Source organism: Leucopleurus acutus (assembly GCF_964270905.1).
Source record: "Leucopleurus acutus genome assembly, chromosome: 12".
Classification (NCBI taxonomy): Eukaryota; Metazoa; Chordata; class Mammalia; order Artiodactyla; family Delphinidae; genus Leucopleurus; species Leucopleurus acutus.
The window spans coordinates 20,806,454-20,832,998 of NC_139154.1; the positions used below are offsets into that span (position 1 = coordinate 20,806,454).

Here is a 26,545-nt window from a genome sequence, read left to right on the forward strand (position 1 = left end):
GTCCCTAACATGGAAAAGGAAATAGCCACCCAAGTGAAGGAAGTGCAGAGAGTGCCAGGCAGGATAAACCCAAGGAGAAACACGCCGAGACACATAGTAATTAAACTGACAAAAATTAAAGACAAAGAAAAGTTATTAAAAGCAACAAGGGAAAAACAACAAATAACATACAAGGGAACTCCCATAGGGTTAACAGCTGATTTCTCAGCAGAAACTCTACAAGCCAGAAGGGAGAGGTCCGATATATTTAAAGTGATGAAAGGGAAGAATCTACAACCAAGATGACTCTACCCGGCAACGACCTCATTCAGATTCAATGGAGAAATCAAAAGCTTTACAGACAAGCAAAAGCTAAGAGAGTTCAGAACCACCAAACCAGCTCTACAACAAATGCTAAAGGAACTTCTCTAAGTTGGAAACACAAGAGAAGAAAAGGACCTACAAAAACAAACCCAAAACAATTAAGAAAATGGTAATAGGAACATACATATCAATAATTACCTTAAATGTAAATGGATTAAGTGCTCCAACCAAAAGACAAAGGCTCGCTGAATGGATACAAAAACAAGACCCATATATATGCTGTCTACAAGAGACCCACTTCAGACCTAGGGACACATACAGACTGAAAGTGAGGGGATGGAAAAAGATATTCCATACAAATGGAAATCAAAAGAAAGCTGGAGTAGCAATACTCATATCAGATAAAATAGACTTTAAAATAAAGAATGTTACCAGAGACAAGGAAAGACACTACATAATGATCAAGAGATCAATCCAAGAAGAAGATATAACAATTATAAATATGTATGCACCCAACACAGGAACACCTCAATATATAAGGCAAATGGTACAGCTATAAAAGAGAAAATCGACAGTAACATAATAATAGAAAGAGATTTTAACACCTCACTTACACCAACGGACAGATCAACCAGACAGAAAATTAATAAGGAAACACAAGCTTTAAATGACACAACAGACCAGATAGATTTAATTGATATTTACAGGACATTCCATCTGAAAACAGCAGATTTCTTCTCAAGTGCACATAGAACATTCTCCAGGATAGATCACATCTTGGGTCACAAATCAAGCCTCAGTAAATTTAAGAAAACTGAAATCATATCAAGCATCTTTCCCGACCACAAAGCTATGAGATTAGAAATCAATTACAGGGGAAAAAACGTAAAAAACACAAACACACGGAGGCTAAACAATGTTACTAAATAACCCAAGAGATCACTGAAGAAATCAAAGAGGAAAACAGAAAATAACCAGGAGACAAATGACAAAGAAAATACTATGATCCAAAACCTATGGGATGTAGCAAAAGCAATTCTAAGAAGGAAGTTTATAGCAATACAATCCTACCTCAAGAAACAAGAAAAATCTCAAACAATCTAACCTTAGACCTAAAGGAACTAGAAAAAGAAGAACAAACAAAACCTAAAGTTAGTAGAAGGAAAGATATCATAAAGATCAGAGCAGAAATAAATGAAATAGAAACAAAGAAATAATAGTAAAGATCAATAAAACTAAAAGCTGGTTCTTTGAAAGGATAAAATTGATAAACCTTTAGCCAGACTCATCAACAAAAAGAGGGAGAGGACTCAAATCAATAAAATTAGAAATGAAAAAGAAGTTACAACAGACACTGCAGAAATACAAAGCATCATAAGAGACTACTACAAGCAACTCTATGCCAATAAAATGGACAACCTGGAAGCAATGGACAAATGCTTAGAAATGTATCACCTTCCAAGACTGAACCAGGAAGAAATAGAAAATATGAACAGACCAATTACAAGTAATGAAACTGAAACTGTGATTAAAACGCTTCCAACAAACAAAGGTCCAGGACCAGATGGCTTCACAGGTGAATTCTATCAAACATTTAGAGAACAGCTAACACCCATCCTTCTCAAACCCTTCCAAAAAATTGCAGAGGAAGGAACACTCCCAAACTCATTCTATGAGGCCACCATCACCCTGATACCAAACCAGACAAAGATACTACAAAAAAAGAAAATTACAGACCAATATCACTGATGAATATAGATGTAAAAATCTTCAACAAAATACTAGCAAACAGAATCCACAACACATTAAAAGGATCATACACCATGATCAAGTGGGATTTATCCCTGGGATGCAAGGATTCTTCAATATATGCAAATCAATCAATGTGATACACCATATTACCCAACTGAAGGATAAAAACCACATGATCATCTCAATAGATGCAGAAAAAGCTTTTGACAAAATTCAACACTCATTTATGATAAAAACTCTCCAGAAAGTGGGCATAGAGGGAGCCTACCTCGACATAATAAAGGCCATACATGACAAACCCACAGCAAACATCATTATCAATGGTGAAAAACTGAAAGCATTTCCTCTAAGATCAGGAACAAGACAAGGATGTCCACTCTCACCACTATTATTCAACATAGCTTCGGAAGTCCCAGCCACGGCAATCAGAGAAGAAAAATAAAAGGAATACAAATTGGAAAAGAAGAAGTAAAACTGTCACTGTTTGCAGATGACATGATACTATACATAGAGAATCCTAAAGATGCCACCAGAAAACTACTAGAGCTAATCAATGAATTTGGTAAAGTTGCAGGATACAAAATTAATGCACAGAAATCTCTTGCATTGCTATACACTAATGATGAAAAATCTGAAAGAGAAATTAAGGAAACAATCCCATTCCCCACTACAACAAAAAGAATAAAATACCCAGGAATAAACCTACCTAAGGAGGCAAAAGACCTGTACTCAGAAAACTATAAGACACTGATGAAAGAACTCAACGATGACATGAACAGATGGAGAGATATACCATGTTCTTGGATTAGAAAAATCAATACTGTGAAAATGACTATACTACCCAAAGCAATCTACAGATTCAGTGCAATCCCTATCAAATTACCCATGGCATTTTTTACAGAACTAGAACCAAAAAATCTTAAAATTTGTATGGAGACACAAAAGACCCCAAATAGCCAAAGCAATCTTGAGGGAAAGAAAGGGAGCTGGAGGAATCAGACTCCCTGACTTCAGACTATACTACAAAGCCTACAACAGAAATATAATAGAAATAATACTACAACAGAAATATAGATCAGTGGAACAGGACAGAAAGCCCAGAGATAAACCCATGCACCTATGGTCAACTAATCTATCACAAAGGAGGCAACGATATACAATGGAGAAAAGACAGTCTCTTCAATAAGTGGTGCTGGGAAAACAGGACAGCTACATGTAAAAGAATGAAATTAGAACACTCCCTAACACCATACACAAAAATAAACTCAAAATGGATTAAAGATCTCGGGACTTCCCGGGTGGCGCAGTGGTTAAGAATCTGCCTGCCAATGCAGGGGACATGGGTTTGAGCCCTGGTCTGGGAAGATCCCACATGCCGCGGAGTAACTAAGCCCATGCACCACAACTACTGAGTCTGTGCTCTAGAGCCCACGAGCCACAGCTACTGAGCCTGTGTGTCACAACTACTGAAGCCCACATGCCTAGAGCCCATGCTCCACAACAAGAGAAGCCACCGCAATGAGAAGCCTGTGCAATGCAACGAAGAGTGGCCTCCGCTCGCCGCAACTAAAGAAAGCCCATGTGCAGCAGCAAAGACCCAACGCAGCCAAAATAAATAAATAAATAAATAAGTTTATTACAAAAAAAAAAGTGCATTAAAGACCTAAATGTAAGACGAGATACTATAAAACTCTTAGAGGAAAATATAGGGAGAACATTCTTTGACATAAATCACAGCAAGACCTTTTTAGACTCACCTCCTAGAGTAATGGAAATAGAAACAAAAATAAACAAATGGGACCTAATGAAACTTAAAAGCATTTGCACAGCAAACGAAACTATAAACAAGATGAAATGACAACCCTCAGAATGGGAGAAAATATTTGCAAATGAATTAGCAGACAAAGGATTAATCTCCAAAATATATAAACAGCTAATGCAGCTCAATATTAAAAAAAACAAACAACCCAATCAAAAAGTGAGCAGAAAACCTAAATAGACATTTCTCCAAAGAAAACATACAGGTGGCCACGAAGCACATGAAAAGCTGCTCAACATCACTAATCATTAGAGAAATGCAAATCAAAACTACGGTGAGGTATCACCTCACACCAGTCAGAATGGGCATCTTCAGAAAATCTACAAACAACAAATGCTGGAGAGGGTGTGGAGAAAAGGGAACCCTCTTGCACTGTTGGTGGGAATGTTAAGTGATACAGCCACTATGGAGAACAGTATGGAGGTTCCTTAAAAAACTAAAAACAGAATTACCATATGACCCAGCAATCCCACTACTAGGCATATACCCTGAGAAAACCATCATTCAAAAAGATACATGCACCCCAATGTTCATTGCAGCACTATTTACACTAGCCAGATCATGGAAGCAACCTAAATGCCCATCGACAGACGAATGGACAAAGAAGATGTGGTACATATTTACAATTATTACTCAGCCATAAAAAGGAACGAAACTGGGTCATTTGTAGAGACATGGATGGACCTAGAGTCTGTCATACAGAGTGAAGTAAGTCAGAAATAGAAAAACAAATATCATGTGTTAATGCATACATGTGGAATCTAGAAAAATGGTACAGATTAAACTGTTTGCAAGGCAGAAATAGAGACACAGATGTAGAGAACATCTACATGTTTGTTCTCTACAAGCGGGGGAAGCAGGGGATGAATTGGGAGATGGGATTGACATATATATATGTCAATATGTCAGTTGACATATATATATACACTAATATGTATAAAATAGATAATTAATTTAAAAAGAAGACCTATTTAAGTAATAGAAGACATGAGGAGATGAAAAAATAAATAACAAACAATGTACATGCCTTAATTTAAAAAAACACCATATTGGGCTTCCCTGGGGAGCAGTGGTTGAGAATCTGCCTGCTAATGCAGGGGACACGGGTTCGAGCCCTGGTCTGGGAGGATCCCACATGCTGCGGAGCAACTGGGCCCATGAGCCACAACTACTGAGCCTGCGCGTCTGGAGCCTGTGCTCTGCAGTAAGAGAGGCCACGACAGTGAGAGGCCCATGTACTGCAAAAAAAAAAAATAATAAATAAATAAAAAACAAACAAACAAACAAAAAGACCGTTTCCTTAAATGATTAAAGAAATCAATCTGGGGCTTCCCTGGTGGCGCAGTGGTTAAGAATCTGCCTGCCAATGCAGAGGACACGGGTTCGAGCTCTGGTCTGGGAAGATCCCACATGCCGCGGAGCAACTAAGCCCGTGTGCCACAACTACTGAGCCTAGGCTCTAGAGCCCGTGAGCCACAACTACAGAGCCCGCGTGCCACAACTACTGAAGCCCGCGCGCCTAGAGCCCATGCTCCGCAACAAGAGAAGCCACCACAATGAGAAGCCCACGCACCGCAAAGAAGAGAAGCCCCCGCTCGCCGCAATTAGAGAAAGCCCACGCACAGCAATGAAGACCCAACGCAGCCAAAAATAAAAAAAAGAGAAATCAATCTGTGTCCTGGAAGAGCACGTGGAGTTGCAGAAAAATGTAACATGGTATATGCTCAAGGGAGTAACAGGTTATAACCAAGTTCCTAAAGGGACTAATGCTACTGAACTTCAGTGATAAAAAACAGTTATCCCCACAAAAAGCACATCACCCACAATGGCGGGGGCAGGAATCAGACCAGCCTGAGATTTCTCCCTTTGCCACTTAAATACTGAAAGACCCCGAAGTGATGGCCACCAAGCTCCAGAGTCTGGCCAGAGCCCATCAGACCCAGCCAAGGTGTCATTCGAGTTCAAAAGCAAGGCACAAACACTTGCAAATGTGAGATGTTATTAGGAGAAGAAAACAGGAATATAGCCAATTAAGACAGGAACCAAAATAAAAGACTCTGTGCTGGGAAAGCTGTACCTGATGGAAGCACTAAATCAATTTACATAGAGAACTGAGCCAAATAATGGTGGAAAGTGTGGTTACAGAAGAGAATGGAAATTACCACGTACAATGCATAGTAAGACTTTTAAAAATGAGAGCCTAATGGACATATATACACCACCAAATGTAAAATAGGTAGCTAGTGGGAAGCAGCTGCATAGCACAGGGAGATCAGCTCGGTGCTTTGTGACCACCTAGAGGGGTGGGATAGGGAGGGTGGGAGGGAGATACAAGAGGGAGGGGATATGGGGATATAAGTATACATATAGCTGATTCACTTTGTTATAAAGCAGAAACTAACACACCATTGTAAAGCAATTATACTCCAATAAAGATGTTAGAAAAAATAAAAAATGAGAGCCTGGGGAAGCAGGGGAGGGATGAGAACGCTGACATCCCTGTCCTTCAGGAGGGGAGTCAATGAACATTGCCAGAACGGAAACACTGTCTTCAAAAGCCACAATTCTGACCTTGTCATGCTTTTAAACATCTCTCCCCTTGACCTTAAATGAACCTTTTAGAAAGTAAGTGCTTGGTGTTTATTTGAAGTTTAACAGTTCTTTCGTTTCACTTCAGCATCTTTCCTTTTATTGAAATCCACTAAAAACAATATTTTTATCATAAACTAGCACTGTCAGACAAGCTGCATTTTTATAAAGCACGTCTATCCTTCTTCATAACTATCCCTGGACTCGTCTAAATGCATTAGAAAGTTGTGTTGGGAATTCTCCGGCGGTCCAGTGGTTAGGACTCAACGCTTTCACTGCCGTGGTCCCAGGTGTAATCCCTGGTCAGGGAACTAATATCCCCAAGCCACGCAGTGTGGCCAAAAAAATACAAAGAAAAAAAAAAAAGTTGTCTGGATGATGTGACCCCAGTGTCACTGGAGGTCCCCTTGGGTGCCTAGGATGTGGGGCAAGATATATTTTCTTATCTGTACTTTCCAGTATTAACTGATTATATTGAGCGTGCATCATTTCATCACTTAATGCAAACAGAGAATGATTTGTTCAAAAAAAAAAAAAAAACAGACTGGAAAAACATGCCAAGATGTGAACAGCTGTTAGTAATGGTGGATATGGATGACAATTTTCTTCTTTAAACTTTCCTGTAATTTTTCCAGGAAAAAAAAAAAATTCATCCAATGTTGTTCAAGAATGTGAGGTGACAATGAAAGTTTATGGTAATTAGTAAAATGTTAAGAGGAAAAGAACACAACTAAAAACCTCTGTGGAGAGACACACACGCAGACACAAGAGTGATCAGCACCAGATAAAAGGTTATAGGTGATTTCTTTCTCCTCCTTTCTTACCTATTTTCTAATTTCTGAAGGATGAACATTTATTACTTGTGTAATTAAAAAGACACATCTTGGTTTTTTTTTAATATACATTATTTTATTTTTATTTATTTTATTTATTTATTTTTGGCTGCATCGGGTCTTCGTTGCTGCGCGCAGGCTTTCTCTAACTGCGGCACGCGGGCTTCTCACTGCAGTGGCTTCTCTTGTTGCAGAGGACGGACTCTAGGTGTACAGGCTTCAGTAGTTGTGTCATGTAGGCTCAGTAGCTGTGGCTCACGGGCTCTAGCGCTCAGGCTCAGTCGTTGTGGTGCACGGGCTTATTTGCTCCGCGGCATGTGGGATCCTCCTGGACCGGGGCACGAACCCGTGTCCCCTGCATCGGCAGGCGGACTCTCAACCACTGCGCCACCAGAGAAGCCCCGGTTTTGTTTTTTAATAGAAGTGGCTTCTCAGGGTGCAACGATTCGCAGCCCCAGAGCAGCTGGAGTGACGAGGCGGAGTACTGGACAGTGCATGCAGGAGGAACTGAAGCTCAGCTGCAGAGGATGCGAAGGTGATTTCTAAATTCCCGTAGGGCTCAGCCGTCCAGTGATTCAGTGCACACGTGGAACAAGGGTGAAGGCTGGCATAAGACAGACCCAGCCCCAGACGCCTCCCCTGCCCTGTTACGGTATATGCACACGCCCCGGACTCGTGTGTTATGTCAGACACAAGATGAAGAAAACAGCTGGATTCACAGGCCCCTGGACCAACACGCCACTTGAAAGCCTGGATGCCCAAGCTTAGAGCCTCTACACGCTTCCAATGGTTGGAAAAGAAAAACAAAACAAGAAAGGAAGAACAAAGAGCTCATGGCAGCAGATGAGGTTCTAGAAGGAGTTACCTTCTAGCGTCACGACCATGCAGATACTCATGCCCAGACCTCAAGGTGGGGAACACTCCACCTGGAACAAAACTCACCCGTGGCCACGGCCCAGTAAACGTCCGATCCACTCAGTAACTCACCACATGCTATGGGAGAATACACCTGGGAGCCGGGGACCTGGAGGAGAATTCGAAACGGAGCGACCCGGGCGTTGGAATCCAGCACTGCGTCCAGGGCCCCCACCAGACGACCTTCAAGAGACAAGAGGACAACACACGTGTGAGCACAGGAACAGACAGGCCAGCAGCCCACGTGCAGCCACCCGCTCCCCGCGCACGTGCCCTGCATCTAGGCTCGACCCCGGGCAGCAGGCCTGGTGTCCAGCTCGTGAAGCCCGGAGATCTAGCTGCCTTGTCCCGTTTCAGAGCATCTGGAACAGAGCCCGTCATGTGCGGCCACTCAGCGCAGATTTGCAGAATCAATGAGTAAGTGAACAAGGGGCCCCCGACAAGCCACCCAAGCGAGCTGAGTCTTTGGTTCCCCGAGCGGCACGGTACAGGAGGCCACAGCATGCAGTAAATAAAGGTTAGGGCTCCAGAGTCTGACGGCCTGACTTGAATTGTGGCTCCACTACTTTCCAGCTGTGTGACCTTGGGCAAGGTGTTTAACTTCTCTGTGCCCCAGTTTCCCCATTTGTAAAATGGACTAACCACAGTGTATCTTCCTCACAAGGTAACTGTGAGAATTAAACCAGTTAATGTATGCAGCATTCAGAGGGCTCAGACTATCACCTGGCCATGAGAAGTATTACCTAAATGTTGCCCTTTATTATTATATCATCATCGCAAAGGTGGAAGACTAATCCAGCAGGGAACTGTGAGAAGCAAATAAGAAAACATACTGAGGGACTTCCCAGGTGGTGCAGTGGCTAAGACTCCACGTTCCCAGTGCACGGGGCCCAGGTTCCATCCCTGGTCAGGGAACTAGATTCCGCATGCATGCTGCAACTAAGAGTCTGCATGCCGCAACTAAGGAGCCTGCCTGCTACAACAAAGACCTGGCACAGCCAAATAAATAAATAAAATTAATATTAAAAAAAAAAAAAGAGGGCTTCCCTGGTGGCGCAGTGGTTGGGAGTCCGCCTGCCGATGCAGGGGACATGGGTTCGTGCCCCGATCCGGGAAGATCCCACATGCCGTGGAGCGGCTGGGCCCGTGAGCCATGGCCGCTGGGCCTGCGCGTCCGGAGCCTGTGCTCCGCAGCGGGAGAGGCCACAACAGTGAGAGGCCCGCGTACCGCAAAAAAAAAAGGAAACATATCGAAGTCCTTCACACACCATGAAGCACACAACACAAAAGTTTACCATCCTGTTGTCATGAAAAGCACCATGAATCGACAGCAGAGGGAAAAAAATGACACCACCTGCTCCTGCCCCATCTTCTACTGCCTGGAACTCAAGATGGTTGAGAGGATTAAGACCCTCCAATTCTTACGTAACAGGCCCTGAGGAAGGGCCACAAGTTTCTGCAGAATGTCCCATAGTTTGGTTTTGTCTGATGCTTCATCATAATTAGAGCATAATTAGATTCAGGTTATACATCTTTCCAATGAGTCACAGAAGTGGTGTTGTATCCCTTTTACCCCATCCTATCAGGTGCAAGGCGATTTGTTTTGTCCCATTACTGGTAACACTCCTTTGACCAGTGGATGAAGAGCGTCTGCCAAGCTTCCGTCTGTGCGGTGTCCCCTTTCTCTTTGTCATTAACAAGCACTCCGTGGAGAATTACTTTGAAACTCTGTTCCTCATTAACTTTTCAACTTATTCTTTTGGCCCTATCAGTCTGGGTTCACCTTTTCCTACTTTATCCAACGGGTTTGAGGCAGGAGGGAAGGGGGCAGGGCACAACCCTTAAAGAATGACACAATCCTTGAGAAAAACTGGATACGACACAAACTGGTTGCTACCACTGTCCCCTTCCTGGCAGATGCCCCCCTCAACCTATCCAGGCTCTGAATGCCCACGCACCCCACCCCTACACTCACCGCGATCTGTCCCACGTAATGGCTTTAGGGGAAGAGGGGAGAAAGGGTGTGTGGGTTTTTAGAGCAATTATTCCTTAGGTTGCCCACAATTTTTGCCTCCTTACTGGCTGGCTGCTGACTTACAGATAACTGAGAGGCCTGAAAGCTCTCTGCTTTAATGTAGAATGTAAGCAGCAGCTTAGGGGAGCTCTGATAAAACACACCGGTTGGGGGGAAGGGAGCAGAGTGTGGAGTTAAGGTTGCATTTGTGTAAGACTGATGAAACACGTTTGCCTATCAAAAAAGGGGGTGTAATAAGGAGGCCGACGGAGACTAGAAAAGGACTAAAGACCCTCACCCACCCCACACTTTACACCTGGCACTCCCACCAGAACTCAGAGCTCCGTTTGGTAAAACCCTGAGCAACAGAAGACGGAAGTGGGCAGGCTGGGCAGTAACTCAGAGCAGAAGCAGTCTTTTTTTTTTTTTTTTTTTTTTTAATTTTACTGAAGTATAGTTGATTTATTATGTTGTGTTAATTTCTGCTGTACAGCAAAGTGATTCGGTTTATATATATATATATATATATGTATATAATATATTCTTTTTCATATTCTTTTCCATGATGGTTTATCACAGGATACTGAGTATAGTTCCCTGTGCTTACAGTAGGACCCTGTTGTTTATCCAGCCTATATATACTAGTTTGCATCTGCTAATCCCACACTCCCAATCCATCCTCCCCCACCCGCCCTCCCCCCTGGCAACCACAAGTCTGTTCTCTATGTCTATGAGTTTGCTTCTGTTACGTAGATATGTTTATTCAGATTCCACATGTAAGTGACATGATATGGTATTTGTCTTTCTCTTTCTGACCTACTTTACTTAGTACTGATGCCAAAAACCTGGCCTCTGTGCACTGGTGCTGAATCGAATCTCAGAGACAGAGTTTTGGGTGAAGTAGAAAAGAATAGCTTTATTGCTTTGCCAGCCAAAGGGGGGTACAGCGAGCTCGTGCCCCTTGAAGACTTTAGGTGGTAAAATTGTCCATTACCACAATATCAACAGGCTCTAGTGTGACAGCAGATGACATCTGAAAGGACAGCAAGACCCCATCTGGGGAGGAGCCCAAAGACAAAAGGGGTCAAAACCAGGACACCTGAGGAACCTGAAACCTGAGGCACCTACTGCTGTAGCTATAGGCACCTACAGCAAACCTTAAACACAGCCCAAGTCATAGTAAGAATAACATACAAGTCACAATAAAGAACCACTCTTCAGTTCTTACTACCCGACACATCATGTCTGGCTTTCAACAAAGAATACTGAAAGGCAAGAAAAAACATGATCTGAAGAGCTAGCAAGCATCAGAATGGGCATCACACATGGCACAGATCTTGGAATTATCACACAAGGAATTTAAAATAACTTTGATTAATAGGTTAAGGGCTCCAGTGCAAAGGCAGACAATATGCAAGAACAGATACCTAATGTAGCAGAGAGATGGAGACCCTAAGAACTAGTCAAAAAGAAATGCTAGAAAGCAAAAACACACTAAAAGAAATGAAGACTGTGTTTGGTGGGCTCCTCAGTAGACTGGACACAGCCAAGACGAGCTTGAAGATAAGTAAACAGAAACCTCCCAAACTGAAGTACAAAGAGGAAAAAAAGATGAAAAGACAAAAAAGAGCACCCAAGAACTGTGGAGCAACTTTAAAAGGTTTAAGATATACATAAATGGAATACCAGAAGAAGAAAGAGAAAACTGTTTGAAGTTATAATGGCTGAGAATTTCCTAGAACTAATTACAGACACCAAGATAATTACAAATACAGGAAGCTCAGACAACATCTAACAGGTTAAATACCAAAAAATACACACGTAGGCATATCATATTCAAATTGCAGAAACCAAAGACAAAGGGAAAATCAGAATGGAAAAAACAGCTTACCTGTAGAGGAACGAAGAATTACAGCAGACTTCTTGTTAAAAACCATACAAGCAAGAGTGTGGAATGAAATATTTAAAGCATTGAAAGAAAAAAACACCAGCCTAGAATTCTATATCCAGTGAAACTATTCATCAAAAGTAAAGGAGAAATAAAGAATTTTTTAAGCAAACAAAAACTGAAAGAATACATTTCCAGTAGACCAAACCGGTAATAAATGTTAAAAGAAGTTCTTCAGAGAGAAATAAAAATGATATGTCAGAACTAAGGCCTTCATAAAGAAAGCAAGTGGTGTGCTGGAGAAGAAAAAAAAAGCAAACTAAAATATTTTCTTTTTCTTATTTGTAATTGATCTAAAAGATAACTGTTAAAGTAATAATAGTGAAAATGCACTGGGTGATCACAGCACATGGAAGAAGTGAATAGCAGCAATGTCAAAGGATCAGACGGAAGACTTGAAAACACAGTTATAAGACAGTGTTATTTGAAGGCAGACTTAGATTAGTTTGAAATGTATATTGCAAACTCTAGGGCAACTCCTACAAAATTTTTTTAAAGAAGTATAACTGATATCCTAAGAGGAGAGAAAATGGAATCATAAAACATTCCATTGAAACCAAACAAGGCACGGACTTTTTTTAATGTAATGAAAACAAATATGGTGGATATTAATCCAACTACAGTTCACCCTTGAACAACACAGATGTGAACTGCACAGGTCCACATAATACATGAATATTTTTCAATAGTACATACTACAGTGCTACATGAGCCACGGTTGTTGAATCCCTGGTTGGTCGAATCCATGGATACGGAGGAACCACAGACCTGGAGGAATCATGGTATTTGGAGCGCTAGCTATAAGTTATACACAGACTTCTGACTGCATAGAGGGTCGGGACCCCTAACCCCTGCACTGTTCAAGGGTCAACTGTATATTATAATCACTTTCAATGTGAATGGTCTGAACACACTATGAAAAGACTGAGATTTCAGAGTGGATTAAAAAAATTTTTTTTAAATCTCAGTTGTATGCTGTCCCCAAGAAACCCACTTTATTAAGAGTGACATTAAAGGAAAAGGGATTGGGGGAGGAGGGGGAGACACAGTAAAGAAATGGAGGGCTTCCCTGGTGGCGCAGTGGTTGAGAGTCAGCCTGCCGACGCAGGGGACATGGGTTCGTGCCCCGGTCTGGAAGGATCCCACATGCCTCAGAGCAGCTGGGCCCGTGAGCCATGGCTGCTGAGCCTGCACGTCCGGAGCCTGTGCTCCGCAACGGGAGAGGGGCTGCAACAGTGAGAGGCCAAAAAAAAAAAAAAGAAATGGAGAAAGATATACCATGCTAACATTAATGAAAAGAAAGATGGAGTAGCTATATTAATTTTCACACAGAGTAGACTTCAGAACAAGAAAAATAAAGGGGGGCATTACATAATGATAAAGGGGTAAATTGTGCAAGAAGACATAGCAATCCTTGTGTGCATCTAACAGAGCATCAAAATACATGTAGCAAAAGCTGATAGAACTGTAAGGAGAAATAGATTAACATACTACTATAGTTGGGGATTTCAATACCCACCTTGCAGTAATTGATAGATCAAGCAGGTAGAAACTCAGTAAGGACCCATCAACTGGATCTAAATGACATGGATAGAACATTCCATTCAACCACAAGAGAATACACGTTCTTCAAGCTTGCATGGAATATTCACCAAGGTAGAACACAGTCTGGGCCATAAAACATACCTTGACAAATTTAAACAGAATATAAAATCACATAAAGTTCATTCTCAAATTACAGTGGAATTGAACTAGAAATCAGTAACAGAAAGGTAGCTGGAAAATCCCCAAATATATGGAGATTAAACACACTTGCAAACAACACATGGGTCAAAGAAGAAGTCTTAAGCTTTCAAATATTTGAACTAAATAAAAATGAAAACACAACTTAGAAAAAAATGCACAATGTAGCAAAAGCAGTGCTTAGAGAGAAATTTATAGCAGTAAATGCATAAATTAGAAATGAGGAAAAAACTGAAAATCAATCATCTAAGCTCCTCCTTTAGGAAACTACAGAAAGAAGAGCAACATGATCCTAAAGAAAGCAGAAGAAAATAATAAAAATTTAGCAAAAAAAAAAACAAAATTCAAAATAAAAAAACAACAGCAAAAAAATCAATAAAGCCAAAATCTGATTCTCTGAAAAGATCAATAAAAGTGATAAGCCTCTAGCTGGTCTAAGGAAGGAAAAAGGAGGGAAGATATCAATACAAATTACCAATATCAGAAATGAAAGAGGTTGTCACCACCGGTCCCTTTGATATTAAAAGGATACTAAAGGAATACCATGAACAACTCTATACTCACAAATCTGACAACTTACATGAAATGTACCAATTCCTTGAAAGACACAAGTTATCAAAACTCACACTAAGAGAACTAAACCATTTGAATAGGCCTATATTTATTAAAGAAATTGAATCAATAATTTAAAACCTGCCCCATAAAAGTAAATACCGGGTCCAGATGGTTTCACTGGTGAGTCTACTAAATGTTAAGGAAGACATGCTAATAATCCTTCACAATCTCTGTCAAAAAAACAGAAGCAGAGGGAACGCTCCCTACCTCATTCTCTGAGGCCAGCATTATCCGAATACCAAAACCAGATAAAGATTTTACAATAAAGGAAAACTACAGACCAGAATCTCCCATGCAAAAATCCTCAAAAAAAATTAGCAAATCAAATCCAACAAGGTATGAAGAGAATTAGGTGCCATAAACAAGTGGGACTTAATCCAGGTATACAAGGCTGGTTCAACATTTGCAAATCAATCAGTGTAATACACCACGTCAACCAACTAAAGAAGAAAAATCATATGATCGTATCAATCGATGCAGAAAAAGATTTGACAAAAATCCAACATCCATTCACGGTTAAAATCAAACCAACCATCTTTGGGCAAACTAGGAATCAAGAACCTCTTTCGTGTGATAAGGAGTATCTACAAAACACCTACAACTAACATCATAATGGTGAGAAACTGGATGCTTTCCTGCAAAGATGAGGAACGAGGCAAGGATGTCTCCTCTCACTACTCCTACTAAACAACATACTAAAAGTTGTAGCTAGTGTAATAAGACAAGAAGAGTAAATAAAAGGTATACAGATAGGGAAGGAAGAAACGAAACTATCTTTGCTCACAGATGACATGCTTGTTTTTATAGAAAAATCCCAAAGAATCAATAAACAGACAAACAAACAAGAACTTACAGAATAAGCAAATATAGAAAGGCTGCAGGACAGAGGGTTAATATGACAAGTGCTTTCCTAAATACCAGCAATGAACAACTGGAATTTTAAAAATGTAAATACCACTGACAATAGCAAAAGGTGTTTTTATTAGGTAGAAATCTAACAAAATATGCACAGGATCTATATGCAGAAAACTACAAAACTCGATGAAAGAATTCAAAGAAGATCTAAACAAATGGAGAGATAGTCCACGTTCATGGATTGAAAGATTCAATACTGTTAAGATGTCAATTCACCCCAATCTGATCTACAGATTCAGTGCAATACAATAAAAATCCTGGCAAGCTATTTTGTAGATATTGACAAATCGATTATAAAGTTTACTTGAAAAGGCAAAGACCTAGAAGAGCCAATAACAATACTGAAGAAGAAGAAAGTTGGAGGACTCATGCTATACAATTTCAAGACTTAACTACAAAGCTACAGTAATCAAGACAATGTGGTATTGGCAATAGGATACACAGGTTAATAGAAAAGAATCAGATCATATCTCAGAAATATATCCTACAAATACAGTCAACTGATCTTTGACAAAGGAGCAAAGGTATTCAGTGAAGGATAGTCTTTTCAACAAATGGTTCTGGAATAATTGGACATCCATATGGAAAAAATTAATTAACCTAAGACATCGACCTTCCACCTTTCAAATATTAACCCAAAATGAATCACATACCAAGTGCTGACAAGGATGCCAGCAACAGGAGCTCATTCATTGCTGATGGGAATGCTGATGGTACAGCCACTGTGGAAGACAGTTTGGTAGTTCTTGCTGAGCTAAACATATAGTCTTACACCATCCAGAAATCACACTCTTAAGTATTCATCCAACTGTTTTGAAAATTCATGTCCACACAAAAACCTGCATACAAATATTTATAGAAGCTGTATTCATAACTGCCCCAAGCTGGAGGCAACCAAGCTGTCCTTCAACAGGTGAATGGATAATCAAACTGTGGTACATTATTCAATGGAGTATTATTCAGTGATAAAAAGCAGCAAACTATCAAGCCATGAAAATGGAAGAGAGAGAGAACTTAAATGCATATTGCTAAGTGAAAGAAGCCCTCCTGAAAAGACTGCATTCTGTATGATTCCAACCATTCTGGCAAAATGAAAAGGGAAAACTACAGCAAGGGTAGAAAAATCAGCGACTGCCAAGAAGCAGCTGAATTAGGCAAACATAGGGGAATTTTAGGGTGATGAAACTGCTCTGTATGATACTGTAATTGTGTATACGTGACACTATGGCTTTGTCAAAATCCACAGATGTTTCCAGCATAAAGAGTGAAACTTAATGTCTGCAAATTTGGGGGAAAAAAAATCATTTAGGAGGTCCGGGGGTTCCCGAGTGAATGCAGAATATGACCAAAAAAAATCTAACTGTATTACAAATGTATGAAACAAGGGAGCGAAGGCGGTAAAGGGAAACGGTGTTGATTTAAGTAACTTTGGAAATGAACAGTCTTTAGGAAGTAAGGCCAAAGGAACATACGTAAGTTCTGTACTCCATGGAGTCTGGTATACTAGAAATGAGCAAATAAGAAAAAGGATGATGGAAGGTGTAAGCCAGGCTCCTAACTGGAGTGGGAGTTTACAGATAGGGAAGAATAATCTGTACAGTAATGAATCAGAGTCAAAGGCACAGGTATAAACTGATGTTTAGTTTACTATAGATACAAATGGCTACATATAGAGACACTTACTGATGTGTATATATACAAGGGTAATATACATAATTCCTTTCTCTGTCAGCTGAGAGGGCCCAGACGCCATGAGCACACCCAGCACCCAGATCTTGGTTTCTAATACCAACCTCCAGAAAAAGGGGATTAGTGCTCTTTGGGAAAATGGTTGATTCCAGGACTGGAGCAGGAAATAGACAAGATGATCCTGGAGCATCTTGTAGTGGCTGAAACATAAGAAAGTGCTCCAAAAAAAACCCCAAAAAAGTCCCACAGTACGGGAAGTGGAGGGAGTATAACTTTTCAGTGGAGAAACCTGACAAGCACTACCTTGGCCAGGTGATCAAGGTCAACATGTCATAAATCACGCTAACAGCATGCACTCTTGATATGATGCAATAAGAGTAGCATTTTATCCCTGTTCTTCCTCCCAAACACCCTTAACCCCACTCTAATCATGAGGAAAACTTCAAATTCCAATTAAGGAACATTCTACAAAATACCTGGCCAGTACTCCTCAAAACTGTCATGGTCATTTCAAAACAAGGCAAGTCTGAGAAACTGTCACAGCCCAAATGACAACTAAAGGTTAACATAGTATCCTGAATGGGATTCTGGAGCAGAAAAAGACCAAGGAAATCTGAACAAAAGATGGACTTTGGTTAATAATCATATTAGTGTTCTACTGCTGCTGTGACAAGTTACCACATAGTAGCTTAACATAAAACAAACGTATTATCTCACGGTTCTGTAGATCAGAAGTCTGATACGGATCTCACTGAGCGTTAATCAAGGTGTCAACACATGCGCTCCTTCCTGGAGGCTCTGGGTGAGAGTCCATTTGCCTGCCTCGTCCAGCTTTAAGAAACCACTCCCTTTACGTGGCTCATGGCCCCTGCTCTCATCTAAAGCTAGAAACACCAGGATGAGTTCCCCACGCTGCCATCTCTCTGGTTCTCTCTTCAGAGTCCCTCTTCCAGCTTTAACAACCCTTGTGATTCCATTGCACCCACCTGGATAATCTCCCTGGTTTAAGGTCCACTGATGAGCAACCGTAATTCCACCTGTGCTCTTAACCCCCTTTGCCGTGTAACCTAACACAGTCCCAGGTTTCAGTCATTATTATGCCTATCACGGTAACTGATCAGTATCAGTTGGTTAATTGCAAGGGTAGTACATGTATTTCCTTACTAACATGTCCATAATAGGACACACTGGGTGAGGGTAGATGAGAACTCTCTCTACTATCTTCCCAATTTTTCTCTAAACCTAAAACTGTTCTAAAAATAAAGCTTATTAAAAAGAAAAGGACAAGGAGAGTCAGCCCAGTCAGTGCCCACCTGCAGACAAGTGTGTGGGGTGGGGGGGGTGACCGCCCTGTCTGTGCAAATGCAAACTCTCCTGCAGGAACCCCAGGAGTGGGCAGGGGCACTGAATGGGGGAGGGGAGGGGTAAGTCAGAGCACTCAGGGTGGAACCAAAAGAAGCACAGAGACAAAAGAAAGAAGGAGACAAGAGGCCAGGACTGCAGAGAAGATGCAAAGCTGGGAGGAAGGGCAGCGAGAGTTCTCAGCAGGAACACCAAAGTGAGAAGTGAAAACTCCGGAAGAGAAAATTATCCTTCAACTCCTGTTGTTGCACAGGTGCAATAAAGAGGTTAACGTGGCAAAGAAATCCTTCAAAGTTATTAGGAAATAGAGTAAAATGTCTGCAAATTTCAAATGGGTCAAAGACAAAAACACATACCCATAAACAGAGCAAATATACGGGGCAATGTTTAGGCGCGGCTCCTAAAGGCAGGGTACACAGCCCTGTTGATTCTGCGCTTTTATAAAGAAGCTGAAGAGAACTCACATGGACGTCTTTTACGCAGTATCTATTAGCCAGGCACAGGCTCATTAAAAAAATATATACAGGGAAGTTGTACAGTACTGTGTCTCTTTTCTCATGAATCGTCACAAAATCCTCACAGAAATGCACCGTCACCCACAAAGCTGCACCTCTACCTGCATTCACACTGAACGCAGAGCTGTCCCTGTTCCTCCAGAAACAGCCCCCCAAAGGCGGGGCAGCGGGCGTGGAGTTTTCTGGTTTCCCTTCCGAGGCTGCTCCATATGCCTTGTCTGGCGCTCCAGGGAAACCCTCCTGGTGCCCCGGGAGCGCAACACTCCTATTTTTAACCGATTAGAATAACAACTCAGGCTGAGATAGCTGTCGAGTGACATGTTTTATAATTAGGGCCCGAAGAGGGACCTAGGAATAATTTGCTCCTAAGAGAGAAAGCTGTAATTCTTTCATCCTGGCTGCATTTCATGCATGTGGATGGAACCAAATTTAAGATGAAATGACAGCTACTGACCTGGGAACAAGCGAGGATGCTAGAAGAAGCCTTCCCACTGTAACCGAGCGGGACCCTATGGGGCCTTCCCGGGACAGGCCCCCCGCCCCCATATCCTCTGCTTCAGCTCCTCTCTGAAGTACCTAGATAACAGCATCTGCTGCACATTTCCTAAGCTGTTTTGCAGATGTGAAACCCACCTCCCCACCAAGTGGGAGATGTTAACTACTTGATGACCCTGAGCACATAGCCCCAGGCCTCCTGGAGCCTAAAGACTGATCATGTGAACCCGTGACTCCACCCAGTTACCCAACATCAGCCGGAGAATTGTGCACGAGCTGATCACACACCCTGTGACACCCCTCCCTCACCTGGCTTTTAAAAATGCTTTGCAGAAACCCTTCAGGGAGGTCGGGGCTTTTCAGGGCGTGAGCCACCCATCTCCTTGCACGGCCCTGCAATAAACCTTTCTCTGCTCCAAACTCTGACATTTTGGTATGTTTGGCCTCTCCGTGCGTTGGATACACAAACTTGCGCTAACACCACTGCCTCCTGGCTCTTATAACCTCTATGCTGGGCCTGGAAACTCACCACGGGCAGCAGTGACAGTTCTCCAGTCTTAACAGTAATAGCACCAGAGTGTAATGAAACCCATTTTGAAAACCAGCAACACCCATCCCCCATGAGAAGCATTTTAATGGAAGTCAGTAAACCAGAAAGCCTGAAGTCTTTTTTTTCCCTCCTGCATTAAAGAAAGCAGGTCCTCCTAATGGCCCTGGGCTTGGAAACAGTATACCTACGCAGCCCCACGACAAAAACTTCTGCTTCTCCAGTAAAGGCCTTCTCATCACAGCTCACACGCATCAGTGTGACAGTGCATTCACAGGCACCAGCTCAGCATCATAAACCCCATCGGGGAAACCAGTTTGGGCTACATCTCTGTCTTCATGTTAGGGCTGTGTGGTTCGGCTACTGTCTCTGTTTTGGAGGCTCAGGGGGAAAAGCAAATAAAGGACCAGAATAAATGCGAAAACTTCTGGTTGTGAAAAGTAACGAATAACCAAAAAGGATCACATAAAGTCCTTTCTACTGACTATCAAAGAGAGAAGATAAAGGTTAGGGTATTTGCATTCTCAACACCAGAATGCTGACAATTCCCCTATTCAAAATATATAAAATTCATAACCCGAATTACTAAATTTCGAGTTCCTTTTCACAAAGAATTTGATAGAATTCGATATATCTTTTCGTGGGATGCCCTTAGGAGTCCCACACCTCTCCACCGAACCAGGAGCTGCCTGTGCTATTTTCAGAGAACGCAGCAGCTTGGTGGGCAAAGCCACAGGGTAACCAGTTACGCAGTGGGTAACACGGGCAGTCACGTGCCCATCACGGCAGCAGGACGAGCATGCCGAGTCCACAACACGGGCCCATGAGCAAGTGACGGTCCAGAGACGAGGGCTCCAAGGGCCTCGCAAGAGAGGGATTCCAGGGACGTCCCTGGCGGTCCAGTGGTTAGGACTCCTCACTTCCACTGCAGGGAGCCTGGGTTCGATCCCTGGTGGGGGAACTAAGATCCCACATGCCACATTACGTGGCCAAAAAATAAATTTAAAGTAACAAAAAAAGAAAAAGGGAGAGAGAAGGATTCCAGCCCCGTTCTCGAGAACAGGAGAGGCAGCCACCCAGCCCTCACCTGCTCACTGTGTCCCAGATACATGGGAACAAGGACAGCCACACAATGACTCCTGGTTTCTCAGGAAACCAAGAGACAGCAGACAGAGCGTACAGCTGCTAGCTCTGATGAGCCAGGGGGACTCACACTGCCAGACTGGCTGTCCTGTTCACGCTGGAATTAAAGGAGAGATTTTTTTTTTTTTGTCTTCAGTCCAAAACTGTGAAAATTCTTTATTGGGTACAGAGTTTCAGTTTTCTAAGATGCAAAGAGCTCTAGAGATGGGCAGTGGTGATGGTTGCATAACAATGTGAATGTACTTAACACCACTGAACTGTACACTTAAAAACAGTTAAGGAGGTCGATTTTATGTTATGTGTTTTTTACCACAATTTTCTTTAAACTGTGAAAATTCTAATGGTCAGAAATGTCTGCAGTTGGGCTCCTAAGTAAGTACAAAAACTTTTCCTAACCCCATCCCCCAACTGACTAATCATAAATGCATCTGAACATAAATGTCCACGCTGCTGAACCCTGGCACGTTCTTCTAGAAGCTCCATAAATAACCCTTGGATGGGGACCAAGCCGTCTGCTTTGGCTCACACTTAACGTACGGATCCTGCCATCGTGAACCTCCAAGCAGGGTGATGAAATACTCAAAATATGTGACAGCAAGAATCCTGCACTGAAACGCCATCGTGACAGCCAGTTCCAAAACAGGGGCTGCCCTGCCTTACAGACACGTGTTCCTGTGCGTATGACGAAACGCTCTTCTGAAAATTGCCCAGAATGTGTATCCACTTGGTCGTCCATTTACCTGGTCTTCCGGTATGATGCTTATGTATAGCAATTAGCACTCAATTCTTGTAGAACAGAGATGATTCAAGGATATGAAATGAAAGGGCAAGGGATACCACGAAAGAAGGAAAACCAAGACTCAACAAAGGGCTTGGCTTTAAGATCTGATACAGTCGTCAGATGAAACACCAGCCGCCAGAGCATCTGGGGCAGACAGGGATGGATACTTGGCCGCCAAACCCAGCACAATCCAGGGGCACCCAGAGCTCTTCCCTGGATACAGACTATGAAATGAAACTCTATGAAATGTGGCCTGACTGCTCCAGAACTGCCCACTCACCCACCTGATGGGTCCACCCCCGTGCTAATCCACCCTTGCCATTCTGCTTGGCTCTATCCAGAAACCTCACTGTCACACTCTTTTTTTTTAACATACAAAAAGCCGTACATAATTAACATATACAACTTAAGGGTTTTGAAGATAAGTATACACCCATGAAACCATCACCATAATCTATGCCATAAACATTGTCCATCACCTCTAAAAGTTTCCTCTCGGCCTTTTATTAATATGTATATCTATAATGTGATAAGAACATTTAAGATCTACCCTCTTAACAAATGTTTAAGTATACAGTATCGTTAACTATGGCTGTTACATGCTGTGCAGTAGACCTCTAGGACGTATTCACCTTGTATAACCAAAACTTTGTGCCCTTTGACTAACACCTCCCCATTTTCCCCTCCCCCAGCCCCCGGCAACCACCATTCCACTCTCTGCTTCTCTGAGTTTGATGATTTTAGATTCATCACATATGTGGTATTATGTGGTATGAGTCCTTCTGTAACTGGCTTGTTTCACTTAGCATAATGTCCTCAAGGTTTATCCATGTTGTCGCAAATGGTTGGATCTCCTTTTTTAAGGCACGGTCACCCATTTTAATCCTGGACTTTCCTTTCTTATATTCCCTAACCTATGAAGATCTCCTAACCCCTGAAGACTAGACCATCCCTAACCCATGAAGCCTACAAAAACAAGTCGCAAAATTACATCATACAGACCGTGTTGCATCAAATACAGCAGAAGAGGCTGTATTCCCTTGCCAGTTTCTGCTACTTCAAAACAACCAAAACCCTTGGCAAAACATTTCTGATCTCTCAATTCTGTGAGAAACTGCCTTGGGTCAAGTATTTTAATGGCCTGATGCATGTGGTACCTACAGGTTGTGAAAGGAGACTTTCCTTTTTTTTTTTTTTTTTTTTGGCCACACCTCTAGGCATGCGGGCGGGATCTTAGTTCCCTGACCACGGATCGAACCCACATCCCCTTCAGTGGAAGCACAGAGTCCTAACCACCGGAACGCCAGGGAGGAGACTTCCCATTTGAGATGGAATAATTTATCATTTTTGATGTCACATGGTTAATAAGCCCAACAGGTATCACCTGTATCCCCCAAATCACACAAAGTTTATAAAGAACAGCTTTTCCAAAAATCTTCCCTAAAAAAATAAGACCCAGTCTCAATTTGTCCTCCTAACGCAGTCTGTTTTTTGGTTTTGATTTTCTTGGTTAAGAAATGAACACATTTTTGCTGCAGAAATTTGGGGAAATACATAAAAGCACAACGGAGAAAATTAAACTTATCTCACATCTTGCCACCTGACAATAGCCCTTGGTATATGTCCTCATGGAGTCGTTTCTAACTAGGCACAGATTTAGACGATCAAGTTCCCACACTGGGGATATCGTGGCTTGGAAGTTAAAAAAAAAAAACGACTGAACCTGAAACCTGAACCTGAAACCTTTCATGCTGGGAGACGGTTGCAGAAAGGCAGGTCAACTTGCTCAACAAGACTTCTAGGTGCTGCACAAACCAGTTTTACCAGCCACATCTAATTGTAAGTACAGCCTGCCAGCACCTGGAGCTGCTACAACCACGAGATGACCTGCACCTCACAAACCTCACTTTTGCTTAATGGCCCTGTACATAATTAAAGGCAGGAAAGGGAGCTTAGCTGCAGGCAAGGAGCACTGAGAAATAAATAAGATAAAGCAACAGTGCCTCCTTTGCAAAATGGAAATCAAGAGGAGGGTCCAAAAGGTCAGTGGAGCAAGACAGTTCCATCGGCTCAAGTTCAAAGTAAAAGACAGTACCCGGTGGATTCCAGCGCCTCACATTGTAAACACAGCCCCCAACTCCCACCCAATCCCCACTCCCACCCGGCTGCCCCAGGGGAGCCTGTACAACAGCAAACAAGTCTTTAAAAGGGATGAGTCCGCCTGTTTCATCAGGCTTGCCGATACAGCAGCCCGTGCACAATTTTTAAAACACACTTTTATTGACCGCCTACTACATGCCAGTGTTGTCCGTGTTTGTAAACTGCAGCCCGTGAGGCCACAGCAGGTTCCATTCAGCTGGGAAGTGAAGGGTGCAGGCGTGTGGACCAAGAGAGGTCAAGCTTAGCACATCGGTGTTTGCAACAACTGTCTTCCACAACCCCTTATGACCTTCGCAATCAAGCCCATACTCACTTCTGACTTTCAATTTGACACCTGTGTCCTTGACCATAACAGTCTTTTCAGGTATCAAATTATAGCCGATTCGCTACAACTAAGTGTTGGATGGTTACAACCCCCAGGAGCCCTCTTACTCTAAGTGCATGTTTAAGGGGATATAAGGGGGCGGGGCAGACCCCCTGCGTCAGCTCCCAACACCTGGTGCACCTGGCTCCTCTCGTGCCCTTAAGAAACATCTGCTGAATGAGTCCTTTGAATAAAATCAAACCAGAGAACACGGTTCTTTAAGCTCACTTGGGGGACACTGTCTCCATATGCCACAAGTAGCTGGAGTTTTGTTCTCTGTGGATTCTGATCTTGAAATCTGATTACTCAAAGCCGGCCATCTGTCACCCCCTTTCAGTGACTCGCAGGCTCTGTTACAGAACTCCACTAATCTTATCTTGCGCTAAAGCAGAAGATAAGCGTTTCGGTAACTAAATTTATCGCAGGGATTAAGTAGGTTTTCTCGTTTTCTGTTTTTTGTTTTGCCTGCCCTCAATGTGTACTCAGAAATGCCAAGCCTTCCATTCTCTAGGGTCCTACAGATTCAGATTAATGAACCATTAATTCAGGAAAGCAGAACACAGGAGGAGAGAGCAGGGGGGTAAGGAGAATATACTCCTTCCCCAAGGAAATAAAGAAATGGATTTACCCCCATCACCCATGGTCGGCCTTCCCCTAGGGTGACACTGTTGCAGACCTGGTCTGTAACCAGCGTCTTCAGGTCCTAAGAAAGCCGTGGACCAGGCTCAGCCATGTGTGGGTCATAAGTGGTTCTGTGGCAGAAACAGGAGGAAAGGGAGAGAGGGTTAAGACAGCGGCTTGGCCCCCGCTCTAAGGCCATCATACATCATGGGAACAGGGGTTCCCTCACCTGTCTTTAGAAAATCTTTCTTTCTGGACCCAAGATGCACATCTGCCCACAGGCATGGGCAGAGACCCTGTGGGAAAAGCAAACTTGGAGCCAGTAATCAGAAAAAAATCAAACTAAAATTTAATAAGTCAGAATGGGGGAGACTTAGCAGGAGCCACTGACGTCCTCAGACTCACGGACGTCTCTTTATCCCAAGGAGTTTTCCACTGGGAATTCTGATCTTGAAATCTGCCTGTTCAAAGTCTGCCATTGCCGAAGTCACCGCAGCCTTCAAGGCTCTGGGTCCCGACAACAAGCCAGTGCAGGGCACTTGCTGGCAAAACGCTCTGACATTTACTCTGCAGATGCACGCCCAGCAGTAACCACGGAGGCAGGCCATCTCACGGCCGGGGGCCCTTCCGTTCTGAGCACTTTTATGCTGCAGAGGCCACTACCCAGCAGAAACCGGGTCAAGTCCATGTCACGTAAGGCTGATAACATACGAGGACCCCAAGAGACAAGCAACTTTCAGCAGGGTGTGGGTTAGCCAAGCTCTAAAAAGCTCTCTTTATACATTCAAGACAAGTTTAAGTTGTTAAAGTAATGAGAATGGAAATGGAAATAAAAATAAACACAATCCGGGCTTGCCTGGTGGCGCAGTGGTGAAGAATCCGCCTGCCAATCCAGGGGTTCAAGCCCTGGTCCGGGAAGATCCCACATGCCGCGGAGCTACTAAGCCCGTGCACCACAACTCCTGAGCCTGCGCTCTAGAGGCCATGAGCCACAACTACTGAGCCTGCGCTCTAGAGGCCGTGAGCCACAACTACTGAGTCCATGTGCCACAACTACCGAAGCCTGCACACCTAGAGCCCATGCTCCGCAACAAGAGAAGCCACCGCAATGAGAAGTCCACGCACTGCAACAAAGAGTAGCCCCTGCTCTCTGCAACTAGAGAAAGCCCGTGCACAGCAGTGAAGACCCAACACAGCCACAAATAAATAAATAATTTTTTTCAAAAAGAACTTTTAGGGCTTCCCTGGTGGCGCAGTAGTTGAGAGTCCACCTGCCAACGCAGGGGACGCGGGTTTGTGCCCCAGTCCAGGAAGATCCCACATGCCGTGGAGCAGCTAGGCCCGTGAGCCATGGCCGCTGAGCCTGCACGTCCAGCGCCTGTGCTCCACAATGGGAGAGGCCACGACAGTGAGAGGCCCGCG

The 26,545-nt window shown here is 42.9% G+C and overlaps 1 protein-coding gene across 1 annotated transcript in view; it reads right to left on the reverse strand.

Annotated features, from left to right (window-relative positions):
* The window catches only part of TBC1D8 (TBC1 domain family member 8), a 124,970-nt gene that overhangs the window by 75,965 nt on the left and 22,460 nt on the right, over window positions 1–26,545 (reverse strand). Inside the window, exon 2 of the mRNA XM_082851770.1 lies at window positions 8,239–8,394. Within this exon, the coding sequence (XP_082707896.1) occupies window positions 8,239–8,394 (156 nt within the window). The remainder of the gene's footprint in view (window positions 1–8,238; window positions 8,395–26,545) is intronic.